The 14,653-nt window shown below is 38.6% G+C and overlaps 1 protein-coding gene across 3 annotated transcripts in view; it reads left to right on the top strand.

Moving 5' to 3' along the window:
- ACYP2 (acylphosphatase 2) overlaps window positions 1-14,653 on the top strand; it is a 191,629-nt gene that overhangs the window by 10,662 nt on the left and 166,314 nt on the right. Inside the window, exon 1 of one of the 3 annotated variants that reach the window (XM_040453731.1) lies at window positions 3,112-3,376. The exons of 1 other annotated variant lie outside the window; for it this stretch is intronic. In XM_040453731.1, coding sequence (XP_040309665.1) covers window positions 3,238-3,376 — 139 coding nt within the window. In that variant the 5' untranslated portion in view covers window positions 3,112-3,237. Of the gene's footprint in view, window positions 1-3,111; window positions 3,377-14,653 lie in introns of those variants that run through there. One more of the 3 variants, XM_040453730.1, reaches the window with a different exon arrangement.

Below are 14,653 nucleotides of genomic sequence, written 5' to 3'. Positions count from 1 at the left end.
TTCCTGATAAATTATGAGATTACAGCCTCTTCTGGGAAACTAGCTACTTCTTCATGTGACTAACAGTCTGGTGTCTAATGATTTTGAATCCAGTTTAGTACTAATTATCTAACCATTTCTTTGTCTGTAAAGTATTCCTTCCATGAGGGAATCATGGAATTGGTTTGTTCAGGCCTCTTCAACTGTGGAAGTTAATAGTTTATACTTTGTTGACTCTTTCTCTTTTAACATAATGATTACAAAACTATTTCAGTGGTAGAAATATGTTGATAGATTAAGTAATTTTGGTTGTGCCTGAAATTAATTATACCTTAATATCAAATTTCTGAGAAATCACTCTAGGAATAACTTTCAACTGACCCTTTGTGGTGATGATACAGAGATTTATAGATGAGACCTACTCAGTTCAAACATCATTTGGGTACAGAGACTATATTGTCTGTCCCCATTTTACAAGTTCTATGGCCTGGTCATTAAAAAAAAATTTTTTTTTAATGTTTACTTTTGAAATAGAGAGAGAGCAAGCAGGAGAGGGGCAGAGAAAGAGGGACACATGGAATTCAAAGCAGGCTCCAGACTCAGATGTCAGCACAGAGCCTGATGTGGGGCTCGATCTCACAAACCTTGAAATCACGACCTAGGTTTTAATTTCAATCAGTAACAAAAAGCCTAGTTACCTCAAGTCTATTGCTCAGGTTCCAAAATGAAAACTTTTCTTCTAATTGAGTCATGTATTGTATGTGAAGCACCTGCTTACATTTGTTTGTGTCAGAAACCAAACAGTCATACACTCATGTAGTGTTGGTAGTGGTATATTTAAATTGGTGCAGCCCTTTGGAAAACCATTTGGCAATATGTATCAAGAAAATTACATATTTAAACAGTTTGGGTATTCAAACTTCTAAATAATTTAAAAATATGGGAAGAAAGCTATGTCCATGAATATTTTCCTCACAATATTTTTTATGGTAATGACAAATTAGAAGCAATCTGAGTGTGTAATAGGGACTTAGGTAAATTTATGGTTATACCCACTTAACAGAGTATCATGAAACTAGTAAAATATTCATTCAAAAGACTATAATATGGAAAAAGAAAAAATAAAGGTTGAATTTGTATTATGACTTTACTTAGAATATATGTATAAGAGAACCTACCAATGATAAAGATTGTGTTAGGGTTATAGATTATTTTTTCCTACTGAAAAAAAATTTCTCTATGCAAAGATGTTTCTATTATTTAAAATTAGCTTAATTATTAGTGATATTTGCTTAAAATTTTTACAGTCTTAGTATCACATATTATTGGCAATCCATGCTGAAAAATGTCTGTTTGCTAATGTTCTGTAGTTGGCGGACACAGTAAATTTTTTAGCTAAGCAAATGTCAATTGTTGCTATAGCATTCTAAAATTACAATAAAGCTACATAATAATTGGCAGGGGCACTCTTGGGTAAACGTGGGGAAAAGTCCAAGATTAAGAAAAAGAAAATGTCAAGCTTATCAGTGACAGGATTAGTGGTAGTGACAGGATCTCAACCCAATTTGAGTTTTACTTCTTAGAAGGCACAGTGCTAGTGAAGAAGACACTAATAATTAGGATGAAATCTGGTAAGCACTTGCACAGGCAACTAAAAGGAATAGGGGGAGATTTGGGAATTAGAAGAAGTAGTCTAAATAAAGTAGATCCAAGAGCAAAGATTTACAAAACATTTTTTTTTTTTTTAGTAAATTATTTATTTATTTTGAGAGAGAGACATAATGAGCAGGGGAGGGGCAGAGAGAGAGGGAGACAGGCTTGGCATGTCAGCACGGAGCCCTATGTAGGTCTCGAACTCAACGAACTGTGAGATCATGACCTGAGCTGAAACCGAGAGTCCCATGTTCAATTGACTGAACCACTCAGGTGCCCCTAAAGATTTTTTTTTAAAGGTCAAGGTATGTTCAGAGAGCAGAATAATTCAAAGTGCCTTGACGGTAGGTTACGTATAAACTACAGAATAATTTATGGATGGGGATAAGCAGGTAATAAGAGGTTAGTGAAGGCTGAAGGCCTTCAGTTTTGTTTAGAATGCAATGTAGAAACTCTATAGAGACATCATTGAAAAGAATGGTGTAGGATCTATGTAGATTCTAGAGTGGGCATGGAATAAACACGGGGAAGAGAGGTAGACATAATTGTCAGGTCTCTGTAATAAACCAGGATCTTCATTACATAAAATTACCTGGATTAGCACTTCCAGAATACTGGAATTTTACTTTAAAATGTTTTAACCAAATTCTAACCAACTTTTAGATGATTTTTGGTGTTCTCTACTAGAATTGGCACATAATATTGAATCATATTGTAGAGGATTATTTTAACTCTGTGGCCAGATGCAGAGAAATATGTAAAGGTATTGAAGCCAACAAATTATGTTGAGAAATGCAAATTCTCACAAGTAAAAAAATCTGGAATTCTAGAAGGCAGCAGATTATCAATAGCTGTATCCAGATTCTTCGCAGTGGTGGGTTGCTTTAAATTAAGACTTCATAACAGCTCACCATAAAGTGCATTCTCTAAGTACAAACTGCCTTAACCTTGCAGGCAATTGGGATGTCGCTCAACAATAAGACCATAAAAAAGCTATGTGAGTGAACGGCAGGCAAGAAGATTTCCCCCCCACTCTCCGTTTCCACCAGCATAAAAGAAGTAAATTTTTCAAGTTTCTTATCCCAGAAAATACTACAATCCACTTGAATATGGATTCAGGCCCCAAACCTTTCTGACTCAACAGTAGAGATGAAAATGTGCACACATTATCTTAAGAATTGGCTCAAAATCGCCAAATAGACTTGGCAGTCGCCCAAACATTTAATAAGAATTAACTCAATAACCAAGTGCCCTCAATCAACAAGCTGGCAGATCTTTCATTTCAAAAGCAATCACGTTTGGTTACCAAACTATTGACATCTGGGCACAGCATCCGGCTTTTATTTACCAACACTGAGAAACGAGCCCGAGGTTAATTAAATCGCAGGGAACATGGAACCGGCGGGGAAGCAAGTCAGGTTCCATAAGGGAGGGGAGGGCAAAGAGGGAGGCCTCGGGGCCAGGGACCGAACGGTCTTCCCGTCCAGCGTCCTTAGCTGCCCCCGATCCCAGTACCCGCAGTCTCATTTGCCACCTTCCGACGCGTGACCCCGGCGCGCTCGCGTCCCGGGCTGGTGACAGGCGCGGGGTACGCCGAGAGGTCCCATGTGCCCCCTCCCTTTCCTGGCCGCCGCAGTCGCCGCGTCCCGAACCCCACTCCGGCTCCTCGGCAGAGGACTCGCCGCCATGTCTGCCGCCAGGCGACTCAAATCCGTGGACTACGAGGTGTTCGGGAGAGTGCAGGGTAGGGGACGGCCCCCACCTCCCCGCGGCAGTGGGAGATCAAAGAGGTGTTTTGGGCAGAAGGGGAGAAAGCTAAGAAAAGTGCCTCCCATCTTAAGGACGCCCGCCCCCACCCCCTCCCCACTGTGGCCGGGACTTCCGCTCGGCCATGACACAGCAGCCGCAGATGGGACTGCATCCAAGCGCGCATGCGCCGAAGACCTGGGGTGGGAGAGGAGGGGGAGAGCAGAGAACGCTGTGGGTGTGAGGAGGGGGTGAGGGGAGGTAGAAAGGGGACCGCTGGGCTTTCCGAGCCCGCGGAGTGAGGAGGTGCGGGGCTGGGGGGCGGGCGGAGTGGGAAAGAATAAAGTTGGGTAGGAAATGAAGAGAGGGCGTTTGAACTAGTGGTCTTCGTTTCAAGCCACTGAAATAGGGCTTGAATTTCAGAAGGGACACTTGATGTTTGAGGGTTCGCTTTGCCAGATTACCCTTTCTCCCCTTTCTGTGTAGCTCTTAACAGAATTCAGTTATCTAGTTTTTGTTTCATCAAAAATTTAGTTGCAAAGGATGTAATATTTGGCTGATTTTTACTATTGTTAGTTCAAAATTAAAATGTTAAGTCACTCAGGAATTTATCCAATGGAATATAAATAAGTTAGTGATTTAATAATTGCCATCATTTAAAGTAAAGTTTTTTTTAGCGTTGGAAAATTTTACATCATACCTTTTCCTCTTTGAGTTTGATTTCCATTCCACTTCCCCCACAGAATTTTATCCCATTGTTATGTTTGAGAGTTTGTTATTGATCACCCTGTCAACATTTTTTGCAATATGTATGTACAGTATGTATGTGTATATATGCACATATACATTTAAATATATTTTCTTAATTTCCTATGACCATAAAGCTTTATAATTTTTTTTCTTCTGGCTTGAGTTGCTATTATGATTACTAATAGAATACAGTTCATGTAAATAATAAAACTATACTTAAAAACATGATAAATGTTATTCAATTTAAAAGGAAAAGCTGTACTGAAGACTTATTTCTTAAGGAGACAGCTGGAGGTGTTTATGGAAACTTGATTAAAGAAACTGTACTCTATTTTGGTACTCTAGAGGTTTTTATGCTTTGGGGTGATGCACAGAATGAGATTAAGGGCTTTCCTTTCAAAGATGTTTGTGCAAAGGGCTGTAGGAAAGGAGAACCACCCCAGACCACAGGTGCTTTCTCAGACAGGCCAACACGAGGAAAGAATACATGTGGATATTGAAGATCTGGAAACTGATTTTCTTAAAATTATCTAAGGCCTTGTACCTGTAGTAAGTCTTTGTGTATGCCCAGGGATCTGGTATTCTGGGTTGGAAACTGCCAGAATAAGTCATTTGAAACACAGGACATAAAATATGAAAATATTTTATGACAAAATATTTGGTCATTTGGACAGAAATGGCACTAATTAAGGAGTGTGTGTGCACATGCGCAGGTGTGACATTTATAGGGTATGTTCCATGTGCTGAGTATCTTACTATTGTTAACTTAATCCTTATCACAGTTTTGTGAGAAATATGTCTTATTCCCGTTTCCACAGTGAGAAAACAGATACAGAGAGGTTCACTAACTTAGACAAGTCCTGAGTTGATAAATGGGATTTGATCCTGCATTTCTCAAATTCTAAAACCTGCATGTTTCCATTATGCAGTGTTTTGTGTTAATGCATAATGTATTTCTCTTGATTTTAACAATATAATTGTACTTTTGTGTATGTGGTGGTTATGTGGTATATAATGATCAATTATATATGGCATGTAAAGATCAACTACACATGAAGAGTGGGGTTTAAAAAATCATCTCTAGGGCTAACTCCTATAGTTGTGGTATGTTAAATGGAAGAGTACATGCATACTATTGGTTTATCAAAGCATAGTATATGTGACAAATTCAGAGTCAGATATTTGCACACATATACACTGACATTTGCTGGAACCTAGGATGTGCCAAGTTCTGTACTCAATATTTTACATATATTATCTCATTTGATCCTCAACCCTGTGACCTCAACATTTTCCTCATGTATCAGGTAGAAAAATTGAGGCATAGAGAAGTAACTTTACCAGGTTACAGAGCAAATTAAGTGGCGGTGATAGGAATTGTACCTTGACATTCTGATACCCAAGCCCATGCTCTTAATCACTATAACTCATTGATTCTCCTTTCAATACCTTTTCCACCTTTATTTTGCCTCTTCCTAACTTATGCGCCAAACACACACACATGTATATACTGATACAGGACATTTAGACTCAGCCATTTGGACCAGTCTGGATGACCTGAGGACATTTTTATGGCTTATGACCCTGAGGACTTTTGGCTCCAAGGAAGTTTGACCTGGTCCATAAACAGTCAGATGTTTGACTCTGTCTCTGTTGCTTGGTGACACTGCCACTATTTCTTTATATTAGTCTATATCTTTGTCTCACAAAACCCACAGTTTTCTTACAGATTATGTAAGAAATAAATACAAACCATTAGCCTTTTGTCTAAGTCATAATGCTTATATAGAAATTATTGATAATAATAAAAACAAAATTTAATTTTAATATAAAATGGATAATAATTAGAGGAAACATTTTATTATTTTTTAAATGTTTATTTATTTTTGAGAGAGAGAGAGAGAGACAGAGTGTGAGCAGGGGAGGGGCAGAGTGAGAGGGAGACACAGAATCTGAGGCAGGCTCCAGGCTCTGAGCTGTCAGCACAGAGCCCGACACGAAGCTTGAACTCACAGACTGCAAGATCATGACCTGAGCTGAAGTCGGACACTTAACCAACTGAGCCACCCAGGTGCCCCTAGAGGAAACATTTTAAGATTAAATTTTAATTTAAAAGTATGGAATAATAAAATCTTAGTGAAAGCTGACTTGCTGGAAATAATAGCTATAAAAATAAATTTACAATGGAAGAAGCAACGATTGGGAACATTTTATATGGACACAATTTAGATTGATAAATAAAATTGTCAGTAAAATACTTAAATGGAAAATATTCCCAATGAAGATGGTTTCAATGATATCAAAATGAATATGGAAAATATGGAAAATGATTTAATTATCCTGTCCTGATGGAAAATTGATCAATGAATTAAACTGGCTTAATGGAGTTTATGGACAGAAAATATTTTCCAACCAAAATCAAGGTTTGTTATATGCCTGTTCAGAATGTTTGAATTTAAGGAGCACCTGGGTGGCTCAGTTGTTTAAGTGTCCAACTCTTGATTTCGGCTCAGGTCGTGATCTTGTGGTTGATGGGTTTGAGCCGTGCATCGGGCTCTAGGCTGTCAGTGCCTGTAATTCTCTGTCTCTCTCCTACTCTCTCTCTCTCTCTCTCTCTCTCTCTCTCTCTCTCTCTCTCTGCTCCTCCCCCACACTCTCTCTCTCTCTCAAAATAAATAAACAATAAAAAAAATGTTTGAATTTAACTTGGTGACAAAAGGCAGTCAAAACATTCTAGAGGTCAAAGGTGTTCTGCCTTATTCTCAAATACAGCAAAATTTACAAACATCATATTCTAAGAATTAGTTTATAACTTGGTTGTTTGAAATTCAGGAAAATACACTCATAGAGATATTATTACCAATAGTGGATTCACTTCTCAGGTGGATCTGCAAAGTCTACATGTAGAGCCTTTGGGTGCTGTTGCTTTCCATTGCTGCTTCTCTTCCTCTACCTTTTTTAAAAATAAATCTTTTGTTTTAGAATAGTTTGAAATTTATAGATAAGTTAGAAGATACTATAGGGATTCAGTTACTTCCTTCCTTTGTTGCTTCCTTCCTTTCTAAAATGTTTATTATTTATTTATTTTATTAATTTTTAAATTTTTAAAATTTTAATTTTTAAATTTATTGTTATTTTTTATTTTTAATTTGCATCCAAGTTAGTTAGCATATAGTGCAATAATGATTTCAGGAGTAGATTCCAGTGATCCATCCCCTATGTATAATACCCAGTGCTCATCCCAGCAAATGTCCTCCCTAATGCTCCTTACCCATTTAACCCATCTCTCCACCCACAAGCCTTACAGCAACCATCAGTTTGTTCTCTGTATTTAAGAGTCTCTTATGTTTTGTCACCCTCCCTGTTTTTATATTATTTTTGCTTCTTGTCCCTTAGGTTCATCTGTTTTGTATCTTAAATTCCACATATGAGTGAAGTCATAATATTTGTCTTTCTCTGACTAATTTCACTTAGCATAATACCCTCTAGTTCCATCCATGCAGTTGCAAATGGCAAGTTTTCATTCTTTTTGATTGCCGAGTAATATTCCAGTGTGTGTGTGTGTGTGTGTGTGTGTGTGTGTGCGTGAGCACGCGCATGTGTAAATATGTATGTGTATATATATATATATATATATATATATATATATATATATATATGCGTGCGCACGCGCACACACACACACACATACATCCCACATCTTCTTTATCCATTCATCTTTTGATGGACATTTGGGCTCTTTACATACTATTGTCAATAGCACTGCTATCAACATTTGAAACGGCACACCTGTATTCCTTGGATAAATACCTAGTAGTGCAATTCCTGGGTGTAGGGTAGTTCTATTTTTAGTTTTTTGAGGAACCTCCATACTGTTTTTCAGAGTGGCTGCACCAGCTTGCATTGCCACCAACAATGCAAAAGAGATCCTCTTTCTCACATCCTCACCAACATCTGTTGTTGCCTGAGTTTTTAATGTTAGCTGTTCTGACAGGTGTGAGATGGTATCTCATTCTGGTTTTGATTTGTATTTGCCTGCCAATGAGTGATATTGAGCATTTTTTTCATGTGTCAGTTGGCCATCTGGATGTCTTCTTTGGAGAAGTGTCTATTCATGTCTTTTGCCCATTTCTTCACTGGATTATTTGTTTTCTGGGTGTTGAGTTTGATAAATTCTTTATAGATTTTGGATACTAACCCTTTATCTGATGTGTCAGATAAGTCAGAAGATTGATTGTCTTCTCCCATTGCGTTGGTTGCCTTTTAGTTTTGCTGATTGTTTCCTTCACTGTGCAGAAGCTTTGTATTTTGATGAGGTCCCAATAGTTCATTTTTGCTTTTGTTTCCCTTGCCTCTGGAGACTTGTTGAGTAAGAAGTTGCTGCAGCTGAGGTCAAAGAGGTTTTTGTCTGCTTTCTTCTCTAGGATTTTGGGCTTCCTGTCTTACATTGAGGTCTTTCATCCATTTTGAGTTTATTTTTGTGTATGGTGTAAGAAAGTGATTCAGGTTTACTTTTCTGCATGTTGCTGTCCAGTTTTCCCAGCACCACTTACTGAAGAGACTATCTTTATTCCATTGGATATTCTTTCCTGCTTTGTCAAAGATTAGTTGGCCATATATTTGTGGGTCCTTTTCTGGGTTCTCTATTCTGTTCTGTTGATCTGAGTGTCTGTTTTTGTGCCAGTACCATACTGTCTTGATGATTACAGCTTTGTATTACATCTTGAAGTTCGGGATTGTGATGCCTCCAGCTTGTATTTCTTTCTCAAGATTCTTGGCTATTCATGGTGTTTTCTGGTTCCATACAAATTTTAGGATTGTTTGTTCTACCTCTCTGAAGAATGCTGGTATTATTTTGATAGGGATTGCATTGAATATGTAGATTGCTTTGGGTAGTATTATTTGAATAATATTTGTTCTTTCAATCCATGAGCATGGAATGTTTTTCCATTTTTTTTAATGTCTTCTTCAATTTCTTTCGTAAACTTTCCATAGTTTTAAGTGTATAGATTTTTCACCTCTTTGGATAGGTTTATTCTTAGGTATTTTATGATTTTTGGTGCAATGGTAAATGGGATCAATTCCTTGATTTCTCTTTCTGTTGCTTCATTATTGGTGTATAGGAATGCAACCTATTTCTGTACATTGATTTTATATCCTATGACTTCGGTGAATTCATGAATCAGTTCGAGCAGTTTTTTCGTGGAATTTTAGGGTTTTCCATATAGAGTTTCATGTCATCTGTGAAGAGTGAAAGTTTGACTTCCTCCTTGCCAATTTGGATGCCTTTTATTTCTTGTATTATCTGATTTTTGAGGCTAGGACTTCCAATACTATGTTGAATAACAATGGCGACAGTGGACATCCCTGTCGTGTTCCTGACCTTAGGGGGAAAGCTTTCAGTTTTCCCCATTGAGGATGATATTAGTAGTGGGTCTTTCATATATGGCTTTTATCATCTTGAGGTATGATCCTTCTATCACTACTTTCTTGAGGGTTTTTATCAAGAAAAATGCTATATTTTGTCAAATGCTTTCTCTGCATCTATTGAGAGGATCATATGGTTCTTGTCCTTTCTTTTATTGATGTGATGTATCACTTATTGTTTTGTGGATATTGAACCAGCCCTGCATCCCAGGTATAAATCCCACTTGGTCGTGGTGAGTAATTCTTTTAATGTCTTATTGGATCCAGTTGGCTAGTATCTTGTTGAGGATTTTTGCATCCATGTTCATCAGGAAAATTGGTATATAGTTCTGCTTTGTAGTGGGGTCTTTGTCTGATCTTGGAATCAAGGTAATGCTGCCTTATGAAGCTGGCTTATGAATGAGTTTGGAAGTTTTCCTTCCATTTCTATTTTTTGGAACAGCTTCAAAAGAATAGGTGTTAACTTTTCTTTAAATGTTTGGTAGAATTTCCCTGGAAAGCCATCTGGCCCTGGACTCTTATTTTTTGGGAGATATTTGGTTATTAATTCGATTTATTTACTGGTTATGGGTCGTTCAAATTTTCTATTTCTTCTTGTTTAAGTTTTGGTAGTGTATATGTTTCTAAGAATTTGTCCATTTCTTCCAGATTGCCCAATTTATTGGTGTATAATTGCTTACAATATTCTCATATTATTGGTTGTATTTCTGCTGTGTTGGTTATGATCTCTCTTTCATTCTGTCTTTATTTATTAAAAAATTATTTTAATGTTTATTTACTTTTGAGAGAATGAGAGAGACAGAGGTGTGAGTGGGTGAGGGGCAGAGAGACGGAGACACAGAATTGGAAGTAGGCTCCAAGCCGTCAGCGTAGAGCCTGATGTGGGGCTTGAACTCACAGACCATGAGATCATGACCTGAACTGAAGTCGGATGCTTAACCGACTGAGCCACCCAGGTGCCCCTCCTGTTTCATTCTTGATTTTATTTATTTGGGTCCTTTCCTTTTTCTTTCTGATCAAACTAGCTAAGTTATCAATTTTGTTAATTTTTTCAAAGAACCAGCTCCTGGTTTCATTGATCCATTCTACTGTTTTTATTTTGGTGTCGATAGCATTGATTTTTGTTTTATTCTTTATTATTTCCCATCTTTTGGTGGTTTTGGATCTTATTTGTTGTTCTTTTTCCAGCTCTTTAAGATGTAAGATTAGGTTGTGTATCTGACACCTTTCTACCTTCTTTAGGAAAGCCTGGATTGCTGTATACTTCCCTCTTTTGGCCACCTTTGCTGTGTTCCTGAGGTTTTGGGCTGTGGTGTTATCATTTTCATTGGCTTCCTTGTACTTTTTAATTTTCTCTTTATCTTCTTGGTTAGCCCATTCATTCTTTAGCAGAATATTCTTTAGTCTTCAAGTATTTGTTGTCTTTCCAAATTTTTTTGTGTGGTTGATTTCGAGTTTCATAGTGTTGTAGTCTGTAAATATGCATGGTATGATCTTGATCTTTTTGTGCTTGTTGAGGGCTGATTTGTGCCCCAATATGTGATCTATTCTGGAGAATGTTCCTTGTGCACTCAAGAGGAATGTGTATTCTGCTTCAGGGTGAAATGTCCTGAATATATCTGTTAAGTTCATCTGGTACAGTGTGTAATTCAAAGCCATTGTTTCCTTGTTGATTTTCTGTTTAGATGATCTGTCCATTACTGTAAGTGGGGGGTGTTGAAGTCCCCTAGTATTATGGTATTATCATCAAAAAGTTTCTGTATGTTTGTGATTAGTTGGGTTCTTCCATGTTGGGGGCATAAATGTTTACAACTATTAGATCTTGGTGGATAGACCCCTCAATTATGATATAATGACCTTCTTGCTGTCTTGTTACAGTCTTTATTTTAAAATCTAGATTGTCTGATAAGTATGGCTACTTCAGGTTTCTTTTGGTGGCCATTAGCATCATAGATGGTTCTCCATCTCCTTACTTTCAACCTGCATGTATCTGTAGGTGTAAAATGGGTCTCTTGTAAACAGCATATAGATGGATCTTGTTTTCTTATCTGTTATTCTGTTACCCTGTGTCCTTAGATTGGAGTGTTTAGTCCATTGATGTTTAGAGTGAGTACTGAAAGATATGAATTTATTGCCATGATGTTCCCTGTAGAGCTGGAGTTTCTGGTGGTGGTCTCTGGTCCTTTCTAGTGTTTGTTGCTTTTGGTCTTTTTTTTTTCCATCTTTTCTCCCCTCAGAGGTCCCCCCTTAAAATGCTTGCAGGGCTGGTTTAGTGGTCATGAACTCCTTTAGTTTTTGTTTGTCTGGGAAACTCTTTGTCTCTCCTTCTATTTTGCATGATAGCCTTGCTGGATAAAGAATTCTTGGCTGCATATTTTTCTGATTCAGCACATTGGATATATCCTGCCACTCCCTTCTGGCCTGCCAAGTTTCTGTGGCTAGGTCTGCTTCAAACTTGATCTGTCTTCCCTTGTAGGTTAAGGACTTTTTTTTTCCCTTGCTGCTTTCATGATTCTTTCCTTGCTTGAGTATTTTGTGAATTTGACTATGATATGCCTTTTTGATGGTTGGTTTTTGTTGAATCTAATGGGAGTTCTTTGTACTTCCTGGATTTTGATGTTCATGTCTTTCCCCAGGTTAGGAAAGTTTTCCACTATAATTTGTTCACATAACCTTTCTACTCCTTTTTCTCTCTTCCTCTTCTGGGACCCCTATGATTAGGATGCTATTCCTTTTTAATGAGTCACTGAGTTCTCTAATTCTTTTTTTTTTTTTTTTCAACGTTTATTTATTTTTGGGACAGAGAGAGACAGAGCATGAATGGGGGAGGGGCAGAGAGAGAGGGAGACACAGAATCGGAAACAGGCTCCAGGCTCTGAGCCATCAGCCCAGAGCCCGACGCGGGGCTCGAACTCACGGACCGCGAGATCGTGACCTGGCTGAAGTCGGACGCTTAACCGACTGCGCCACCCAGGCGCCCCTCTCTAATTCTTATATCATGCATTTTTGCCTTACTTTCCCTCTTTTTTTCTGCTTCATTATTCTCCATAAGTTTGTTTTCTCTATCACGGATTCGCTGCTCTCCTTCATCCATCCTTGCCACCATGGCATCCATTCAAGATTGCATCTCAGTGGTAGCATTTTTAATTTCATCCTGACTAGATTTTATTTCTTTTATCTCCACAGAAAGGGATTCTATGCTTTTTTTTCAACACCAGCTATTATTATTTTAAAAATTTTTTTAAATGTTTATTTATTTATTTATTTTTGAAAGAGAGAGAGAGAGAGAGAGAGAGAGAGTGTGTGTGTGTGTGTGTGTGTGTGTGTGTGTGTGTGTGTGAGAGCGGGGGAGGGGCAGAGAGAGAGGGAGATACAGAATCTGAAACAGACTCCAGGCTCTGAGCTGTCAGCATAGAGCCCAATGTGGGGCTCAAACTCAAAAACCGTGAGATCATGACCTGAGCCAAAGTCAGATGCTTAACCGACTGAGCCACCCAGACGCCCCCCCTCTGCCCCCCCAGCTATTATTCTTATTACCGTGATTCTAAATTCTGGTTCAGACATTTTGCTTGTATCTGTGTCGATTAAGTCCCTGGCTGTCACTTCTTCCTGTTCTTTCTTTTGGGTGAATGCCTTTGTTTCTTCATTTTGAAAGAAGAGAAAGAATTAATAAAAGAAAAAAAATAAAAATTAAAAAACTAAAAACAGCACACAAAAAAATCAAATAATGGATGCTAGATTTTAGTTGTGTTTTGGTCTGGTTGTTGAAAGAAGCTTCATAGGAGAAAATGGGAAAGAAAAGAAAAGGGAAAAAAAGGAAAACATTTGAAAATAAAAGAAATGAATACAACAATATAGAATAAAATGAAGTGATGCAAGTAAAATAGAATTTAAAAAATTTACAAAGAAGTAAAAAATATAGTAGAAAAAATTAAAAATCTTTTTTATAAAAACAAAATAAAAATAAAATTTTTCTCTTTATGCAAGAATAAGAAAAGAAAAAAAACTGAATAGATGAACCAGCAAACAGAATGAAATATGATTGAAATTATACCCATTTTCCCCTAGAAGTCAAGCTATGAAGCCCTTTATAGTCTGTAAACTAAGCAGGTGGAGAGACTTGTGTTCCTCTAGAGTGCAGTTGGCCCAGTTATATGGGGCTTGGAATAATGGCTCCATTCCCCACTAGATGGCACTGCTTAGTTTACTGGGGTGGATCATTGTGGCCCATGTAGGCATGCATACGCATGCACAGGAGGGGTGAAAATGGTGTCACCCAGCTACTCAGTCTGTAGTATCAGAACTCTGTGCTCTCAGGGGCTGGCAATCAAGCACCCTTCCTTTGTTTCCAGCTTCTGTCCACTCCCTGCTTCTACATTGTCCTTTACCAAGCCATCAGCCTGCCAGGTGGTACCTCCCTCCAAAGTTTTACCTCAGATGGGGCTGTGTTTCCCAACTCCTCACTTCTGAGCGCACTGCACCTTTGACCTTCTCAGACCCCCTGGGGAAGGGTCTTGCTGAGTAATGGCTGTGTCCCAGCCTGCCCTCTGGTACATTTGTGAGACCATGCTGCTGTAGATGCTCAGAGACTGAAGCTGGGTGCCAGTGTGCCCCAGAAAAAGTTCACATGATCGTGCAGCAGCAGCATTTTCAGGGATTATGGTAAATCACAACACACATCTGGCGCCAGGCTTCACACTTAATGTCCTTGTTCCAACACCAGTGAACATGGCTGTTCTCCAGGGTCCACTGGGAACTTTGCCTGTGGGGAGGCCCCACAGCCTCTACCAAATGTCCTCCCAGTGGGGGAACCGCCTCTCCCTTGTGCCCTGAGGACTCTGAGGACCTCACTGTCTGCTCCTGGGGATTCGCCCTTCCCACCGGAGCTCTACCAGGTAGTGAGCTGCAGAGTTTCAGACTCTGTGCTCCCCTGTTTATAGAGTCTTAAAGGCATTTAAACCCTCTTTTTCCTTTCTCCCTTTCTTGTTCAGTCTCTTGCTGTTGTTTCCACTCTTTCTCTTTCTCTCCAGCTGCTTTGAGAGGGAATACTTTTCCTGTACTCTCCCACTGTCTCTGTCCTCTTTCTGCAAGCAAAAAC

This window comes from Herpailurus yagouaroundi, unplaced genomic scaffold (genome assembly GCF_014898765.1).
Source record: "Herpailurus yagouaroundi ecotype Mexico unplaced genomic scaffold, PumYag 210, whole genome shotgun sequence".
Lineage (NCBI taxonomy): Eukaryota > Metazoa > Chordata > Mammalia > Carnivora > Felidae > Herpailurus > Herpailurus yagouaroundi.
Note: the sequence above shows the minus strand (reverse complement) of the source record. Positions and strands in the feature narration are given on the sequence as shown.